The sequence below is a fragment of the Ranitomeya variabilis genome, chromosome 4 (genome assembly GCF_051348905.1).
Source record: "Ranitomeya variabilis isolate aRanVar5 chromosome 4, aRanVar5.hap1, whole genome shotgun sequence".
Taxonomy (NCBI): domain Eukaryota; kingdom Metazoa; phylum Chordata; class Amphibia; order Anura; family Dendrobatidae; genus Ranitomeya; species Ranitomeya variabilis.
Genome location: NC_135235.1, coordinates 393,924,217 through 393,943,290, shown reverse-complemented (window position 1 = coordinate 393,943,290; position 19,074 = coordinate 393,924,217). Strand labels below are relative to the sequence as shown.

Sequence of the window (19,074 nt, the reverse complement as noted above, 5' to 3'; positions counted from 1 at the left end):
AAGGTAATTATGAAAATAAAAGGATTAAATGAAGAAAAGGTAACACTCACATATTCTCAGATCATTGCATTGCAGGCAACAGGCTAGGAGCTTTCCATCTATCCCAGTGCATTGGCACTCGCAGTCTGGTCGCTTCAGGTAAAAACTCACAACTCCCCCCCTGGAAACCTGCCAGCAACTTTATAACCTACAGCCTGTGACCTCACAGAAAGGGCTGGTTTTTCCAACCCCTCCTACTTCTTCAGTATTGCTCACTGGGCATTAAATATATCTGATGCCCGTAACTTCGCTACAGAACATAAAATAATCGCACCCTACCCATCGTTCATCTCATAGTATCGTGGGCATTCCGATGAGATCAAATATGTCCTATTTGTCACGCACACTGACAGAGAAATCCCTACCTCTGTACCAGATGGAGCTACAAGCCTGTGATTAGAGTGATGCGTAGATCCTCCGAGTGTGATTATGACGATATATTTTGGTGTTCGTAACTTAAACGGTTTGCATAATATCTTCCAAAAACAGAACAAAAGACTTTCATTTTCTGGAAGGTTCTAATCTAGTTAAAGCTGGGCACTTTCCCCCCACAAGAAATACTGGTCGTAAATACCTTTCGTCAATAAAACTCCCCCACAAGGCAAGCTCTTCTACACAGTTAGAAACACAGGGAAGGAAAGAGAACCAGAGAGAAGGGGGGTTTCTTAGCCCACATCCTGGGCTGACAAGAGAAACTAAACTTATATGATATTTCATACCATATCGTGACAACCAGTATACAGGCAGAGATGCTTACCTGTTCAAGGCCTCCAACAATTGCACTAACCAAGGTACAGCGGACCCAAGTTAAGATGCAAATACACAGGTGCAATAATACCGATAATGCAGCCACCCTACAATCAGGAATTGGCCGCTTGGTGCACCTGTGCAAACAAATAGTCTGTATGTGGCATGTTCACACAGGAATGCAAAGTATATGGCTCTAAGCCTATTAATGACGCCATATATATAGCGGGCTAACCATGATGCATCCTGTGTGAACAGAGGCCACAGTGTACAGAGCCATCTAGGGCCCAGTCGCACCCTGGAAAAATATACAGTGCACCAAAAACATAACAATGTATGCAAGGTATTGGTCGATATTATGGCCACAATATTTAAGCTGCCAACCCACGTCAAGGGTCCTTACATATTGGCAGTCCTAGTCTAAAAAAACACCATAAGAGGAAGAACCTCCACTATTCTAAACAAAAAACAAACAAACACCAGTATACAGGCAGGGATGCTTACCTATTCAAGGCCTCCAACAATTGCACTTTTTTTTTGTTTTTGTTTAGAATAGTGGAGGTTTTTCCTCTTATGGTGTTTTTTTAGACTAGGACTGCCAATATACAAGGACCCTTGACGTGGGTTGGCAGCTTAAATATTGTGGCCATAATATCGACCAATACCTTGCATACATTGTTATGTTTTTGGTGCACTGTATATTTTTCCAGGGTGCGGCTGGGCCCTAGATGGCTCTGTACACTGTGGCCTCTGTTCACACAGGATGCATCATGGTTAGCCCGCTACATGGCGTCATTAATAGGCTTTGAGCCATATACTTTGCATTCCTGTGTGAACATGTTAGGGCATGCTAGGCTATGGGTTGAACTAGATGGACTTAAAGTCTTCCTTCAACCTTAATAACTATGTAACTATGTAACATGCCACATACAGACTATTTGTTTGCACAGGTGCACCAAGGGGCCAATTCCTGATTGTAGGGTGGCTGCATTATCGGTATTATTGCACCTGTGTATTTGCCATCTTAACTTGGGTCCGCTGTACCTTGGTTAGTGCAATTGTTGGAGGCCTTGAACAGGTAAGCATCTCTGCCTGTATACTGTTTTTTTTTTGTTTTTTTTTCTCGTGTTCAAATGTACCTGAATGCGCCTGAAGTTAGAAAGGAGGGAGCAGCGTATGTTGTTGCTCTAAAGCAAAGAGGCTGAAAGCACAGGGGCGGCACGGTGGCTCAGTGGTTAGCACTGAAGGCGGCCACGTGGTCTTCCCCTTCTACCTTTTATAAACACTATCGTCTTAAACTGTCCTCCTCTGTTTTAAGCGTGTTAAGGAAAATGTATTTGGTGACGGTTATGTTACTAACCTCTCATGCTCTGAAACCCAAACCGATGCAAAGGAGAGGTACCGCCTTTTTATTCAGTAGGTTTCCTGTCCTTGGTGGGCAGATACCCCCTCTCAGGTGATGCTGTCATGGGCTATGTAAAATCCCGTTACCGGTAAGTAACTAAGATTTTTCCACTACGTCTAATCCGTCTAATCACTAATATCAGCAGCTCTGTTGAGCGCAGTGATTGGCGGCAGCAAGGTAGACCTGACCTCACGGCTGCAGCTAATCAACCAACAACAGACCAACAAGAGGAAGTCAGCAGTGAACCCAGGGAGGGTGATGAAAAGCTCACTTTGTTATTTTAGATCTTTGAGCCTAGGTAAGAATAATGCAGAAAAACCCTTACAAGGCATGGTCTCCTCAAGCCATGATATTGAGGTTGAATATATGGTTCCTTTAAATTTCTATTAATGTGATGACAGAAAACACCAACTTAACCAACTGCGCATGTTAAATTACTTTTTACTGTGGCTGACACTTAAATACCCAATAGACACAGGGAGTCCATTAATTCACAGAAAACAGATCACGCATGGGTTTCTAAGTGTTTAGTTAGGTAACCTTTCAAAACAAAACATTCCCCACATTTTGGACATTTGTTTGGCTCTTCCCCAGTGTGTTGTTGCTCATGTGCATTATAACTTGAAAGATCTAAAAAAGACTCATCACATTGAGAACAGGAAAATATTTTGCTTTCGGTTCATCTTCTCTTATGCACCAGAAAAGTACGAGCAAGAGGTAACTTTCTACACTTTCTAGAAGTTGAGACCATTTCAGTGGGATGAGCCTCCTGATCTAACTCTGCACTGGTAACACCTTCAGGGTGGACATGTTGCGACTTCTCTGTTCTGTGATACCTTGGTTGACCTTGAGGAAGGGATTGAAAAGCGATGTTTTCAATGGCCTGATCACTAAGGTGCTCTCCAAAGTGACTTCTGTAATGAGTAGTCATGGCAGAAACACTTGTAAAAGGCTGATGACACTCTGGGCAATGATGTAATTCTTCTGTCTTGTGAACGCCTCCATGTCGTTCCAACCGTGCCCTATTGTGAAAACACTTTCCGCACTTAAGGCATCTGAATGGCTGCTGTCCAGTGTGATGTCTCTGATGGACGACAAGTCCGGAGCGATCTCGAAAACATTTACCGCAGTCATTACATGAATATGGCTTTTCTCCGGTATGTATCCTTTGATGTATCACAAGGCCAGAACGGTCGGTAAATCATTTGTCACATTCAGAACATGAGAATGGTTTCTCTCCTGTATGGATTCTTTCATGCCTGTCTAAATGGGAACGACTTGGGAAACATTTACCACATCCAAAGCATATAAATGGTCTCTTTCGTGTTTGAGGAGCACGTTCTTCACTTTCAGAGAACACGCCACGTTTCCCCCCGGAGTGAATTCTACTGTGGTTACTAAGATATCCTCTTGTTGTGAAATTTTTACCACACACAGGGCATACGTATATTTTCTCTTGCTTGTGACTCTTTTGATGGTCAGAAAAATCTTTGCCGCTTTTAAAATTCATTCCACAGTCTGAGCATAAAACTGAAGCTTCATCTTTCTGAGCAAGCAGTGGGTCAGTACCCATAGATATTGGTTGTTTATGAATCGCTTGATGGGCAATGACATTTGCACAATTTGCAAACTGTTCACCACACTCTGGACAGGCAAACGGTTTTTCTCCCATGTGAACTCTACGATGCGTCACAAGCTCAAATTTTTTAGAAAAACGTTCTCCACATTCTGAGCACGTGAATGTTTTCTGATTTTTGTGACTCTTTATGTGCAAATTAAGTTGTGTATCGTTGTTGAATGCCTTTAAACAATAGGAACATTGAGGTATCTGTTCACCATTTAAGGATATTATGTCTGACTCCATGAAGTTACCACCTGATGAAACCTGTGTGTATTCTATTTCACTACCTTCTTGGTTAGGGCCTGGAGAATTGGAAGTTCTTGTTACTTGTGGACTCCTAATGTAGTCTGAGTCTTTGCTTGCAGGAGATGCATGGTCTACTTCTTCAAGATCGGTAACTGTTAAAGTTTCTATATCAGTAAAATCTTCCTCACATGAACTTCGTTCTTCTTTTATATTAAGTAAAAGGAGAACTTCCTGGGAATCCTGAGCACATAATGGTTTCTCCAGTAATGCTAGCTCCTGCTCCTTTGTTTGGTTGGAACTATTCTCTTTCAAAAAGAAACTGCTGTCAGATTTTAGTCTATTACAAGAGACGGATTCTCCTGCTGACTGGGAATTAGGTGAGGTAACATGACACTGTTTATCTAGTATGACATTTTTTCTATCACTGAAGACAGATGACAAGTGTGCTTCTGAATGGCAGATCTTTTTGTCCTCAGACTGGGAGGCTTGTAAATTGGTGGATTCTTCTGGCACACCAAAATGTTTTCTTGTTATAACATCAATATGGTTTCCTGTTGGGACCTTTTGGCTTTCAGTAGTATCTGGTACGGAGAGATGTACAATTGTTATTAGTTTATTAGTTGTTTAAGCAAAATGTTAATCAGGCCTAAAGGGAACCTGTGACCATGAAAATGCAGTCCAATCTGCAGGTATCATGTAATAGAGCCGAGGGAGCTGAGTAGCAGGGCTGGCATCACCATCCGATACATCTGGGCATCTGTCAGGACTGTGGACAAACGTGGGGGGAGCCAATCGCTGTTGTGACCAGTCTCGCTGAAGCAAGAAAATACTTCAGCTGGATGTGCATCCTTGGACGCACATTCAGCTAAACTGTATCGCGGCGCACAGACCCATCGTTTCCGTGTGGGGCATTACAAGGTGCCGGCCACTCAGAGGCCAACAGATGACGTCGGCATGCACGTGACAGAGAATGCATGGCAGTGACGTCATGTGCTCCCATTGCTTGCAGGCTGAAGTCAGCTGACTGCTTCAGAAGAGGACGGAACACAACGGGGGAGCGAGGGAAGGTATTATTATTTTTTAAATCATTGAGTACACGGTGGCCATAGTACTACATGGATGAGTATGGGCTGTGCATTATATCAGATGGATGACTATGGGCTGTGCATTATACCACATGGATGACTATAGGCTGTGCATTACACTACATGGATGACTATGGGCTGTGCATTATACTACATGGATGACTATGGGCTGTGCATTATACTACATGGATGACTATGGGCCGTGCATAACACTACATGGATGACTATGGGCCGTGCATTATACTACATGGATGACTATGGGCTGTGCATCATACTACATGGATGACTATGGGCCGTGCATTATACTACATGGATGACTATGGGCCATGCATAACACTACATGGATGACTATGAGCAGTGCATTATACTACATGGATGACTATGAGCTGTGCATTATACTACATGGATGACTATGGGCTGTGCATTATACCACATGGATGACTATGGGCTGTGCATTATACTACATTGATGACTATGGGCTGTGCATTATACTACATGGATGACTATGGGCTGTGCATTATACTACATTGATGACTAAAAGGCTGTGCATTACACTACATGGATGACTATGGGCTGTGCATTAAACTACAATGTAGTAGTGAAGTATTTGGCATTGCACTATACCTACATTTCTCTGCTGTATCTGTGCATCATGGTTCATGGTATGTATTAAAGGGGCCCAATGAGACTTTCGCCTGGTGCCAACGAAACCCTTGAGCAGGCCAGGCTAAGTAGATTGCTATATGTCTTTTTAATTCACTGTCCTTTGTTTTTAAATATTGCTTAATTATGCCTAAATAAAGATTTTTTTTCACTTTACCTGGTTGGAGTGCCGTTAAGATCCTTTTCCTCTTCTGTTACAGCTGTGCTCACCAGCAGGATAGGCACCCACCTGTGCTTCATCAGATTCAGCCCCAGTCGACTGCAATCATCATTACGTGGAAACTCCCTGATCCTCCCTCCTCTAGATTGCTATATAGATTTGTGAGAAAAGATTCAGTATAATTTGTGATATAATCATTTACACCTCTGCTCTTTCTGGGATCTTTGGTCCAGTGGACGGTCCCATCAGTGACTGACAGCTATAAATTTATGCACACTGATAAAGAAAGCTGTCAGTCACTGATAGGACCGCCCATTGGAATGAAAATCTCAGAAAGAGCAGAGAATTAAATGATGAAATCAGAGGTTACACTGAATCTTTTCTCACAAAACTATATAACAATCTGTTCAGCTCCTCCTGCCCTATAACATGGTGCCTGCAGATTGGACGGCATTTTCCTAGTGGCAAGGTTCCCTTTAAGCCATGTAGCAGACATTACTCCTTTACTCTCCGATACTGGACAACACATTATTGTAAACACATTTCAAGATATAAAAAGCAACAATGTCACCTGGCTTTTCAGAAGCTACCACCAATAATAACTGAAAAATTAAAAAAGCACAGTGCCCAACCACTCCGCATTCTTCAAAAGGATGATGAATGATGATAAAAAAGTGGGGTAATTTATTGACCCATCTCAATCCACAAATATAAGAGCAATATAGCACCCCACTTTGTCAATATCTTCTGGAACACTGCCCATTTCTTATTTCCAATAATAGCTATGTATATTTGCTGAACAACCATCACTACTTGTAAACTTACCCAGAGCCATAGGGGACTGGCCGTTCTTCATCATGACATGATTGTACAGATCCTTGTGTACTTCTAAGTACTCCCACTCCTCCATGGTAAAATAGACCGTGACGTCATCATATCTTATAGGAACCTGACACACACAATGCGTAATTATCCAAAGCCTAGGGTGATTGTAGAATATATCCCAGTATTCCCAGCAGCGCTCACCTCTGCAGTAAGCAGCTCAATGATCTTGTTGGTGAGGTCCAGGATCTTCTTGTAATTCCTTTTCCTGTGTATCAGTGACTGCGTTCTCACCCATTCGCTACACTTTTTCATTATTACAGAATCCTACAAGATCATGTAAACATTGGTAGTTACAATATAGAGATCTGTAATGGCATATTTCAGGCAAAAACCACAATCACAACCTACTTAACTTTCCTGTGTTAATTCTGTTGGATACACCATTTGTTTGTTTCCACTGTGGAATTTCGATAGCACTTCCCATTCTATGCTAGCGATATCCACACCCTTGTATCCCAAGCTCTGTAGGCACTTCTCTCCCCCACAGACGCCAGTGAAGTGCCCGTTACAGTACCTGCAGGTAGTGTACTCTGCTCCTCCCAGGCCGCGATTCTCCTGCTCATTACAATTAATCCTCTTCCTTTTCAAATTGTGTAGTCATAATTACTTTATAGATCCTAAAACTGTTCTCAGATTTAAATACCTAACTGCAAATTAAAGCGCTACAGCCTGAATTCAGATTCCCTATGTTTTTATCAAAATTATCTAGAATTAATACTCATATTCAATTCAAAACTGGTGTGGCACCAACCACTGATAGATCACTGAGACATTTCGAGAAGCCCTCACCTCTCCAGTCAGCACACAGAGGATCTCCAGGGTGACACTTAATATCTCCATTAGAGGACTCCTAGTCTTGTCCATCATTTTAGAGAGACGTGATGCCGCCTTGGTAACATATGGAACCAATGTCCAGGATTCTGCAGTTGATTAAATAAGAGGTTACTTTTTGATCACATATGACTCTTGTCATATTATGGGAAGAATTTACAGTTTTTTAGACTTATTGATACAATTAAAAGGAACCTGTCACCCCCAAAATGGCTGGTGAGGTAAGCTCACCGTCATCAGGGGCTTATCTACAGCATTCTGTAATGCTGTAGATAACCCCCCCGATGTTACCAGAAAGAGGAGAAAAAGAGGTTATATTATACTCACCCAGGGGCGGTCCGGCTGCGGTCCAGTCCGATGGGTGTCTCCGGCGCCTCCTATCTTCATTCCATGACGTCCTCTTCTGGTCTTCACGCCGCGGCTTCGGTGCAGGCGTACTTTGTCTGCCCTGTTGAGGGCAGAGCAAAGTACTGCAGTGCGCAGGCGCCGGGCCTCTCTGACCTTTCCGGCGCCTGCGCACTGCAGTACTTTGCTCTGCCCTCAACAGGGCAACAGGACAAAGTATGCCTGCGCCAGAGCCGCGGCGTGAAGACCAGAAGAGGACGTCATGGAATGAAGATGGGAGGCCCTGGACCGGAGCTGAGACGCCCATTGGAGCGGGACCGCCCCCCCAGGTGAGTATAATCTAACGTCTTTTTCTCCTCTTTCAGGTAACATCTTATCTACAGCATTACAGAATGCTGTAGATAAGCCCCTGATGACGGTAAGCTTACCTCACCATCGATTTTGGGGTTGACAGGTTCCGTTTAAAGCAATCCTGACACCATCTTTTCAAAGACATTAGCTATGTAGCCATGAAAGTGGGAAAGTCGATGCCCAAAAAATATAACTGAAAGCCTAATGAAAATTCAACCTGGTGACAATTGACCCAAAAAGCTAAATATGAACCACATCACTACCCAGAAAAAAACTGGCCTTGACTTATAGGAGGAGACCTGTGAGTCACTGGCAGCGGGCAGGGAAAAGCCAGCGTAGACTTGCCTGTCCGACTAATATCCAGCACAACTCGGTCCATGCTTTTAAGGTATGTTCTTCTCAGATAAGTAATAGCGTTTCAGGGTAAAACATACCTGGCTGCAATCATACAGCCAGTGTCTGATAAATGCCACTGTGAACTGGGCAGTATGTATCACCTGCTGGTTTCCCTTTAAAGGGAGCCTGTGACATCTGTTAGCAGTATTAATCTGCAGTAATGAAACTATGGCACCTGGGAGAAAATAAACAATTAGTCACCACTCCGTGTTGTGAGCAGTGACTGTAATTGCTCCGAGCACACCGGCAAGACAAAGTCACTGGCTCCCAGGTGAAATAAAGTTGATTTTCTTCCAGTTGCCGCACTTTCCGTATGGCACTCAGGCACCTTCATAACGCTATTAATCTGCAGATTAACCCTACACCTGTAGGCTAATAGCGTTATCGGACCCGACAGGTTTCCATTAATAATTAATATTTACGATATGTCTACTTCACGTTTGAATACATTTTTAATAATATACATTTTCCAAAACAAATTTAGAAGAGTTTTTAAGGTGGCAACTCAGTGCTAGAGTGGTTTTCAGGCATCAATTCAGTTCTGAAGTAGTTTTGATGCACCTGTGAGACTTGAATCTGAAGGTTCATGCCACTTATTTGCTTACCATCTTACTCACACAGATAAACCTGACAAAGATTCCCTCGAACTGAAACATCTGAAAAATCACTTGCTAGTGGAATAAAATACACTTCAAAATGTTTGTGTAGTGCATCTATATGCCTGTTGAATTTTAACTGAACTGTGGATTTCTCAAAATATGGTGACAGAATAACAATTATTTTTAGGACACAAGTAAACAAAATGAAAATAAACCTATACTAGTTGGCCCGTGCAAAATTTTCGCTCATTGGTTGCCGGGGGCGCAGGTAATTTCAGGAACATCAGGCTAGTCAAATGTTAATGTATTTAATGAGATGATGAACACAGAGAGGTATTTATATATGTAGATTGATAATACAATAAATTGGTTTGATAAGTAGAGGCTAAAAAACGTCTTGAGGTTGTGGTGCCACCTGCAGGTTATTGTTTTTTTCTGCAGGTTTCTGAAAATGAATATTTAAACTGTATTTATTGATCAAATTGTGAATGTGTGGTTTGTTTGTGTCTTTTCTTGCTGAAGGGGGCAAGTTTACCTTTCAAATGGTGTATTATTTGAGTGTGTGGGGCGAAGTAATCACCGAAAAAGCAGTGCATGTTTACAAATGTGTTTGCATATGTGACTCACCATTTGTGTGTGTGGGGCGAAGTAATCACTGAAAAAGCAGTGCATGTTTACAAATGTGTTTGCATATGTGACTCACCTATAGTGAAGTGTGCAATGCTCGAATTTGCCTGAAATAGCCTGGGCAAGCTGGAAAGACCCCCAAGGCAAAAGCTACCTGCAGGTAATTTGATCTTTGAAATGGTGTATCATTTGTGTGTGCCGGTGGAATATTAGGCTACTTTCACACTAGCGTTGTGTGACGTATGTCGCAATGCATCGTTTTGGAGAAAAAACGCATCCTGCAAAGTTGCCCGCAGGATGCGTTTTTTCTCCATAGACTTGCATTAGCAACGCATTGCGACGGATTGCCACACGTCGCATCCGTCGTGCGACGGATGCGTCGTGTTTTGGCGGACTGTTGGCACAAAAAAAGGTCCATGTAACTTTTTTTGTGCGTCGCGTCTGCCATTTTCGATCGCGCATGCGATCCCCGGACTGCAGAATGGGCAGCGGATGCGTTGTAAAACTGCATCCGCTGCCCACGTCTTGCAGTTATTTCACAGCGTCCGTCGGTACGTCGGCCTGACGCAATGCGACGGGCCCCTACCGACAGACCAGTGTGAAAGTAGCCTAAATGGAGCAACTTGAGGTTATGGCGCCACCTGCAGGTTATTGTTTTTTTCTGCAGGTTTCTGAAAATGAATGTTTAATCTGTATTTATTGATCAAATCATGATCAGGGTCTTCTGATTTATTCACACTGCGGGGCTGGGATTCACAGGCAGGGCGGCCGCACAGGCGCAGTCAGCTAGACTGCATATGAGGACAGAGGACGGGCAGCGCTCACTGCGCCTTCCCAAGGCATGACAAAAGAGCGCAGGCGCCGGCTGATTTCAAAACAGCGCTGAGGAGGCGGCGCCTGGCGCCAAGAAGACTTGAGTGACGGCTGTGCGGCGTCTGCAGCAGGGGGGAAAGGCCTGCCTGCAGGACTGAAGAAAGGTATTTAGGACAAATTACAAAACGGATTATTTCTGCAGTTACAGCACCAATAACTAAAAGAGCCACCTTGTCAGAATGCAGCATTACTGCTGCACAAGGTGGCTCTTTTAGTTTCAAACGCCTGGGGGGTGACAGGTTCCCTTTAAGAACATCAATAACAATTAATTTGGTTTAAATTTTACTCCCATGTATAGCCTCACCAGTATTACCTTCCTATATATTCTTGTATGCACACACAACATAATGGCCGTATTTTTTTTTAAAGTTTCCATTAGTAAGTAGACACAAATAGCTTCATTATTATGCACGTTACATTTGTTGGGATTATGGCAAATAATATGCGGGATGCACTAAAAGACCGCTATCAGTCGCTCTGCGGGAACTTTTTAAAGTTACTTTGAGGTGCCTATTTATTGGAAAACATCCAAAAGTGATACCATTTTTAAAACTGCATCCCTTAGGCTATGTGCACACGTCCGAAATTGCCACGGAAATTTCCGCGGCAATTCCGCAACTGTGCCGCAGGTAAAACGCATGCAGAATTGAAATGCATTTTCCCGCTAAACACTAGCGTTATACAAGCGTAATTAGCTTGCAGAATGCTAGCTTTTACCAAGCGATCTGTAGCATCGCTTGGAAAACTGATTGACAGATTGGTCACACTTGTCAAACATAGCGTTTGACAAGTGTGACCAACTTTTTACTATTGACGCTGCCTTTGCAGCATCAATAGTAAAAAGATAGAATGTTAAAAATAATAAAAAATAAAAAATCGTAATATTCTCACTTTCCAGCATCCCCGGCAACCTTCCCGCTCCTCGCGATGCTCCCAGCATCATCCGTTCCCAGTAATGCCTCGCGGCAACGACCCCAAATGACGTAGCGGTCTCACGAGACTGCTACATCATCACAGGTCATTATTTATTATTTATTGTTATAGCGCCATTTATTCCATGGCGCTTTACATGTGAGGAGGGGTAGCATAATAAAAACAAGTACAATATTCTTAAACATTACAAGTCACAACTGGTACAGGAGGAGAGAGGACCCTGCCCGCGAAGGCTCACAATCTACAAGGGATGGGTGAGAATACAGTAGGTGAGGATAGAGCTGGTCATGCAGCGGTTTGGTTGATCGGTGGTTACTGCAGGTTGTAGGCTTGTCGGAAGAGGTGGGTCTTCAGGTTCTTTTTGAAGGTTTCGATGGTAGGAGAGAGTCTGATGTGTTGTGGTAGAGGGTTCCAGAGTAGGGGTGATACGCGAGAGAAATCTTGTATACGATTGTGGGAAGAGGGGATAAGAGGGGATTAGAGAAGGAGATCTTGTGATGATCGGAGGTTGCGTGTAGGTAAGTACCGGGAGACGAGGTCACAGATGTATGGAGGAGACAGGTTGTGGATGGCTTTGTACGTCATGGTTAGGGTTTTGTACTGGAGTCTCTGGGCAATGGGGAGCCAGTGAAGGGATTGACAGAGGGGAGAGGCCGGGGAATAGCGGGGGGACAGGTGGATTAGTCGGGCAGCAGAGTTTAGAATAGATTGGAGGGGTGCGAGAGTGTTAGAGGGGAGGCCACAGAGCAGGAGGTTGCAGTAGTCAAGGCGAGAGATGATGAGGGCATGGACTAGGGTTTTTGCAGATTCTTGGTTGAGGAATGTACGTATTCGTGAAATATTTTTGAGTTGAAGTCGGCAGGAAGTGGAAAGGGCTTGGATATGTGGTTTGAAGGAGAGATCAGCGTCAAGGATTACCCCGAGGCAGCGAGCTTGTGGGACTGGGGAGAGTGGACAGCCATGCACTGTAATGGATAGGTTCGTTGGGGGGTCGCGTGAGATGGGGGAAAGATGATGAATTCTGTTTTGTCCATGTTAAGTTTCAGAAATCTAGCGGAGAAGAAGGATGAAATAGTGGACAGACATTGAGGGATTCTAGTTAGTAGGGAGGTGATCTCTGGTCCAGAGATGTAGATCTGTGTGTCATCAGCATAGAGGTGATACTGGAAGCCATGAGATCATGATGAGGTCATTGCTGCAAAGCATCCCTGGGAACAGAAGCATCGCAAGGAGCAGGGAGGCTGCCGGGGACACCGGAAGGTGAGAATATTACGATTTTTTATTTTAATTCTTTTTTTTACAGGTATATGGTTCCCAGGGCCTGGAGGAGAGTCTCCTCTCCTCCACCCTGGGTACCATCCGCACATGATCCGCTTACTTTCCACATGGTGGGCATAGCCACATGCGGAAAGTAAGCGGATCAATGCATTCCTATGTGTGCGGAATCCTCGTGATTCTGTACAAAGAATGAACATGCTGTGTTTTTTTCCGGAATGCGATTTCGGAAAAAAACGTGAACAAAAATTGCGGATTGCATTCTAATAATAGGATGCTTAATGTATGCGTTTTTTTCTGCAGTTTTATCGCGTTTTTATAGCAGAAAACCGCAAAAAATCCTGAACGTGTGCACACAGCCTTAAAGTATTAAAAACTGCTGTCAGAAAATTTTTCATCTTACAGATGCCTCACAGAGATAAAAGCAAAATGGAAAAAAAAATTTCTTTCACTATAATGTTGCTTTAGTCACAAGTTTTCTCATTTTCACAAGGAGTAGGAGAAAATTAACCCTGAAAATGTTTTGCAACTTCTCTCAAACGCAGCAATATGTGGTCGTAAACAATATGGTCACGGGGCAGGAGGCGAAATGGAAGGAGACCAAAATTGCCTGGAATAGAATGCGAGAGCCATTTTACATTTGCAGAGCCCCAGAGTGGCCAAAACAGCATAAGCCCCCAGAAGTGACACCGTTTTAGCAATTATACCCTTCAAGCAATTAATTTTCATGTGGATGGAGCATTTTGAACTCACAAGTGCTCCATGGAATTTGAAACATTGGCCACGAAAATGTATTTATGCTACTTTAGCAACAAGATTTTCATTTTCACAATGTAATAGGAGAAGAGATACCCCTCCACAACAGTTATGCAATTTCTCCTAAATGAGGTAATATTCTGTATGTGGTAGACACTAATGTATTTTTGGAGTGAAAGTTTGACTGGAATAAACTGCAGATGCCAAGATTCATTTGCTGAGCCTCTGAGGTGCAGAATCCCCCATAACTGAACCAATTATGGAAACTACACCGTTCAGATAACTCATCTGCAGGTATACTGAATATTTGAACCCACATGTGCTTTTATAACAGTGGGCCATAGAAAGAAAATGGGCTGAACAGTTTGTTATGCATTTCCACAACAATAACCCATATGTTGTTGTAAAATACTGTTTGGGCACTTGATAGAGGAGGACTTGATAGAGGAGGACTTGATAGAGGAGGACTTGATAGAGGAGGACTTGATAGAGGAGGACTTGATAGAGGAGGACTTGATAGAGGAGGACTTGATAGAGGAGGACTTGATAGAGGAGGACTTGATAGAGGAGGACTTGATAGAGGAGGACTTGATAGAGGAGGACTTGATAGAGGAGGAGCCTCATTTGGCTTTTGCTGGACATTTGAGGATGCCAACTGCACAGCCCTTGAGGTGCCAGATCAGCAGAAACCACCCCCCCCCAACACACACACACACACACACACACAACTAAGGGTTGGGTGGAGAAGGAAAGGGGCAGAACTGTCAAAGCAGCAATGATATAAAAAGTGTCAGCCCTGCTTAACGTGCCCTGACATCTCACTTGCATACTAATCTAAGGAATGTTTTCAGTAAATCTAGACAGATTTTTTTTTTATAATTGAACTTCTTCTGAGCATAAAGTCTCATACAAGGACCAGGGCTTACTGTATTATGGATTTTGGAGCTGAAAAGGGATTTATTTTTCATTCTTACTCCTGTCCCCTATAAAATAAAATGAGCTTTTCTTACCCACCACGGGTCCAGCACTGCCTCTCTGCAGCCTCTAAGGCAGAGTACCCCAACTCCAGTCCTCAAGAGCCACCAACAGGTCATGTTTTCAGGATTTCCTTAGTATTTCACAGGTGATTAAATTCCTGCCTGTGAAGGTGATGCTATTATCATCTGGGCCATACTAAGGAAATCTTGAAAACATGACCTGTTGGTGGCTCATGAGGACCGGAGTTGGGGACCCCTGCTCTAAAGTCTTTGTAGACAGGCTGCAGCGGTGACTGTCATGTTCTCAATGGCAAGAGAACATAGCATCAGCATATATAGGAACTAGCTCTTGGAAGATGGGAACTGAGCTGACCATGAACTAAACCTAACGCACAACTAGCAGTGGCCGGGTAGCATGCCTACGTTGATTCTAGATGCCCAGCACCAGCCGGAGGACTAAATAATGCTAGCAGAGGAAAATATTAGTCCTAGCTCACCTCTAGAGAAATACCCCGAAAGGAGACAGAGGCCCCCCACATGTATTGGCGGTGAATTAAGATGAAATAACAAACGTAGTATGAAAATAGGTTTAGCAAATTTGAGGTCCACTTACTACATAGCAGAAGACAGAAAGGACACTTTCATGGTCAGCTGAAAACCCTATCAAAACACCATCCAGAAATTACTTTAAAACTCTGGCATTAACTCATAACACCAGAGTGGCAATTCCTGTTCACAAGAGCTTTCCAGACACAGTAACGAAACTACAGCTGTGAACTGGAACAAAAATGCAAAAACAAACATGGACAAGAGTCCAACTTATCTAGTAGTTGTCTAGGAGCAGGAACAAGCACAGAGAGGCTTCTGATAACATTGTTGACCGGCAAGCAACTAACAGAGCAGCAAGGTTATATAGCGACTCCCACATCTTGATGGGAACAGGTGAAAAGAGAAGATGAAGACACCAGTTCAATTCCACCAGTAGCCACCGGGGGAGCCCAGAATCCAAATTCACAACAGGTGACATCAGTACTACTGCACATTACCGATGTGGCCAATCAAGCACTCAGCAATCTTTGGCCAACTGTATAAGGATCAATGCTGAGCCCAGTGACTGGCTGCAGCAGTCATGTACACTGTAGTTGTGACATCACCACTGCAGCCAATCAACTGTGACTGACACATCTCCAAAGAGGTAGGGCTGGAACCGGGGAGGAAGCATTAAGCTTATTGTAATACTTTTACTGTGGGCAAGTGTATGGAATAGAAAACAAAATACCGTAGTCTTTGCAGCGTGTACTAGAAAGGTTAAAGGAGTATACATTAACCCCTTCCTGACGAAGGACAGAATAGTGTATCCTATGTAAATAGTGGTCGTATACAGCGGTGCCTGCTGTTCAGCCATTGAAATGCCTCTCTCAGTGCTGCAGTATATAGACAAATGATTGTAGGTTCAAGACCCCTTGGGAACTTAAAAATGTGCTACAGAATATCATCAGTAGAGATGCAAGCTCCGCACAAAGGTGAAAAAGAAATATGTAGAAATCGAGAATTAAGCCCAAGCCCTTGTGGCTATATTAATGGAAAAAAAATAAAAAATATAGCTCTTGGAAAAGTCAAGTATCCCTGGTCATGAAGGGCTAGGCCGCCCTGGTCAGGTGGGAGCCAGAAGTGTGCCCCCATGCGGCAGGACCCCAAAGTCTGCACTATTCCATTCCGACACCGGTTTATAGAGCGCCTCCCTGTGACGCTGATGGGAAATAGGCGCGGTTTATTGGAGCGGAGCCCACCGGGTGTACTGTCTTTCTATAGGGCTCCTCTCTGTGCAGATCCCGCCATAGTGAATAGATTTGGGCCAGACACCCATAAACCAGGGTCAGACTATCCCAGGGGAACTGAGGTGTTACACAGGGGATAGTGCCAGGGTGGACACTCCTGTGGGCCACGACCCCATGTTGGACAATTGTCACACCAGAGGTGACACTGACATGCGCACAAGAGACCAGCCTCCTGTATCACTAGCACTAAACACGTGACGCTGGAGACTTTTCCAAATGTCACGTGACTCAGGCAAGTGAAAAGAAAGCAAGCGCGTGATTTACTACAGTGAAAACAAAAGTGACGGTAAAATCACGTGACTTCAGTCACATGACACGAGCGGCCGCGTCATAACGGACGTGTGGCCTGAAAATAAATACTGCGCAGTGACAGACGGCATGAGCTGTGAGCGCAGCACTGACCTGCACCGGCTCTGCGCCCGGAGTGTCATCAGAAGTCATCCACCGGTACTAGAGCGGCGCCGAGCCTGGACACCGGGCATGCAGAAAAGCTACGAGGGGCGGAGCCTGACGTCACTTACTGGATGTGCGGTTCAAGCCTCGTTCCCGGAATGCCGTTATTCTCTTTTGATTGGCTGAGTGATGCGGCGTGTGTTGCGTGCCCCTCAGGATTCTGGGAGTTGTAGTCTTATTCCTTCTGTATCGTCCTCCTGACCTGTGGTAAAAGCTAAGCGTGTGTGGAAGAGAACAAGCCATGGCTGACAACATGACTGTGCCAGCGCCACAAGGCCACCTACACTTGGAGTTTACCGCTGATCTCTTTGGTTACCATTCACATTGTTATATTTTTCCTCTTGTGACCGTATCCATTGAGGTTGGCTATAGTCCCGTAGACAGTAGCATACCGCTAATTGCGGCAGACCCCATGGCCGCTATGGGCCAGTGTGTCGGGCCCTGATGCCAGGTTTGGCACAAGGCTCCGGCTCCACATCACACAACGCTTTGTGCATCCTGGTTGCAGATACAGTTGAAAGCAATGAATAATAATAATAAAGGGAGCCGTTCACTCCCTCCTCCATCATTTTCCGTGTGCGTCTGACGTCTCCGTGCAGCGGGCACAATGACTTCATGACATCATGACATCGTGCCAGACCACATGCTACAGATACTGGAACAGCGAGAGGTGGGCATTTTTTATATGAATCAATGAATATATAGTGGGGGCCATTAAACTATTTGGAGAGCTATGATAATCTTTATTTTTATATAGCGCTAACATATTCCGCAGCGCTTTACAGTTTGCACACATTATCATCACTGTCCCCGATGGGGCTCACAATCTAAATTCCCTATCAGTATGTCTTTAGAAAGTGGGAGGAAACCGGAGAACCCGGAGGAAACCCACACAAACATGGGGAGAACATACAAACTCCTGTTGTCCTTTGTGGGATTTGAACCCAGTGCTAACCACTGAGCCACCGTGCTGCTCCTATGTGGGAGGAACATTATACTGTTTGGAGGGCTGTGTGTGTGGCCATTAAACTGTTTGGAGGGCCATTCTACTGTTTGGGAGGCTATGTAGGGGCCATTGTACTGTTTGGGGGACTCTGGGGGGGCATTATACAGTGTCGAGGGTTATGTAGGGCTCATCATACTGTGTGTGAAGGGTTGCGTGAGGGTCATCATACCGTGTGGAGGCCATCATACTGTACGGAAGACCATTATACTGTAAGGAAGGCCAATATATCATATGAGAGGCCATCATACCGTATGGAGCCTTGTGTGGGAGGGGCATCATACTGTGTGTGGGGGACTTTTGGGGTCATCATACTTTATTGGGGTCATTGTGGGGGTCATACTTTGCAGGAAGGGTACTGTAGAGTCATCTTATTGTCTGGGATGAGCTGCAGCCTGGACTTCCTCTTCAGGTTCAGTTCGTATGAAGGCGGAGACAGTGATGCCAGTGCTGACTGGGCGCTGGGGTCACGTGTCACAACACCGTATTACAGCCCCAAGACCGCGAGTGCCGACACCGCTGGAATGGAGCCGGCACGGGAGGTAAGTAAAGGCTTTATTATTTTATAGGGGCCGAACATTTAGTTTCAGAAGGGGTTGTCCTAGGAGTGGACAACACGTTTAGAGGGAATCTGTCACCTACTTTTACGTATATAAGCTGCGGCCACCGCCATCAGGGGCTTATCTACAGCACTCTGTAATGATGTGAGAACAGGAGAAAAACGGAGTATAAAGTGAAAGAGATAAAAATGTTCAAATTTTATTAAAGTCTAATTACATCCCTAAAAACAGAAGTGAATCAAGACAAGCACCAGAAAAAAAGGAGACAGGTGCGACATATATAACATTGCCATAATGTGCATATACCTTATTCTTAAAGGGAATCTGTCACCCAAAAATCATATATGAGCTAAGGGGACCACCATCAGGGGCTTATCTCCAGCATTCTGTATGTAATGCTGTAGAT

General features: G+C 44.2%; 1 protein-coding gene across 1 annotated transcript; it reads right to left on the bottom strand.

Annotated features, from left to right (window-relative positions):
* Nucleotides 1-2,603: 2,603 nt before the first annotated feature.
* On the bottom strand, nucleotides 2,604-17,709 carry LOC143764873 (uncharacterized). Its single transcript, XM_077250932.1, has 5 exons — nucleotides 17,055-17,709; nucleotides 7,641-7,771; nucleotides 6,993-7,115; nucleotides 6,792-6,915; nucleotides 2,604-4,639 (listed from the first exon to the last, which is right to left on the bottom strand). The coding sequence occupies exons 2-5, from the start codon at nucleotides 7,716-7,718 to the stop codon at nucleotides 3,393-3,395; spliced, it is 1,572 nt and encodes a 523-aa protein (XP_077107047.1). The 5' UTR covers nucleotides 7,719-7,771; nucleotides 17,055-17,709; the 3' UTR covers nucleotides 2,604-3,392.
* Between the last annotated feature and the right edge of the window lie 1,365 nt (nucleotides 17,710-19,074).

What these genes read in the sequence shown, in the direction of transcription:
- LOC143764873 (XM_077250932.1), bottom strand. Translation starts at nt 7,718, where the DNA reads ATGATGGACAAGACTAGGAGTCCTCTAATGGAGATATTAAGTGTCACC. An exon ending in TCTGTGTGCTGACTGGAGAG is followed by an intron (nt 7,116 to 7,640) that starts GTGAGGGCTTCT and finishes ATGATCTTGTAG; the next exon opens with GATTCTGTAATAATGAAAAA. An exon ending in TTGAGCTGCTTACTGCAGAG is followed by an intron (nt 6,916 to 6,992) that starts GTGAGCGCTGCT and finishes TGTGTGTGTCAG; the next exon opens with GTTCCTATAAGATATGATGA.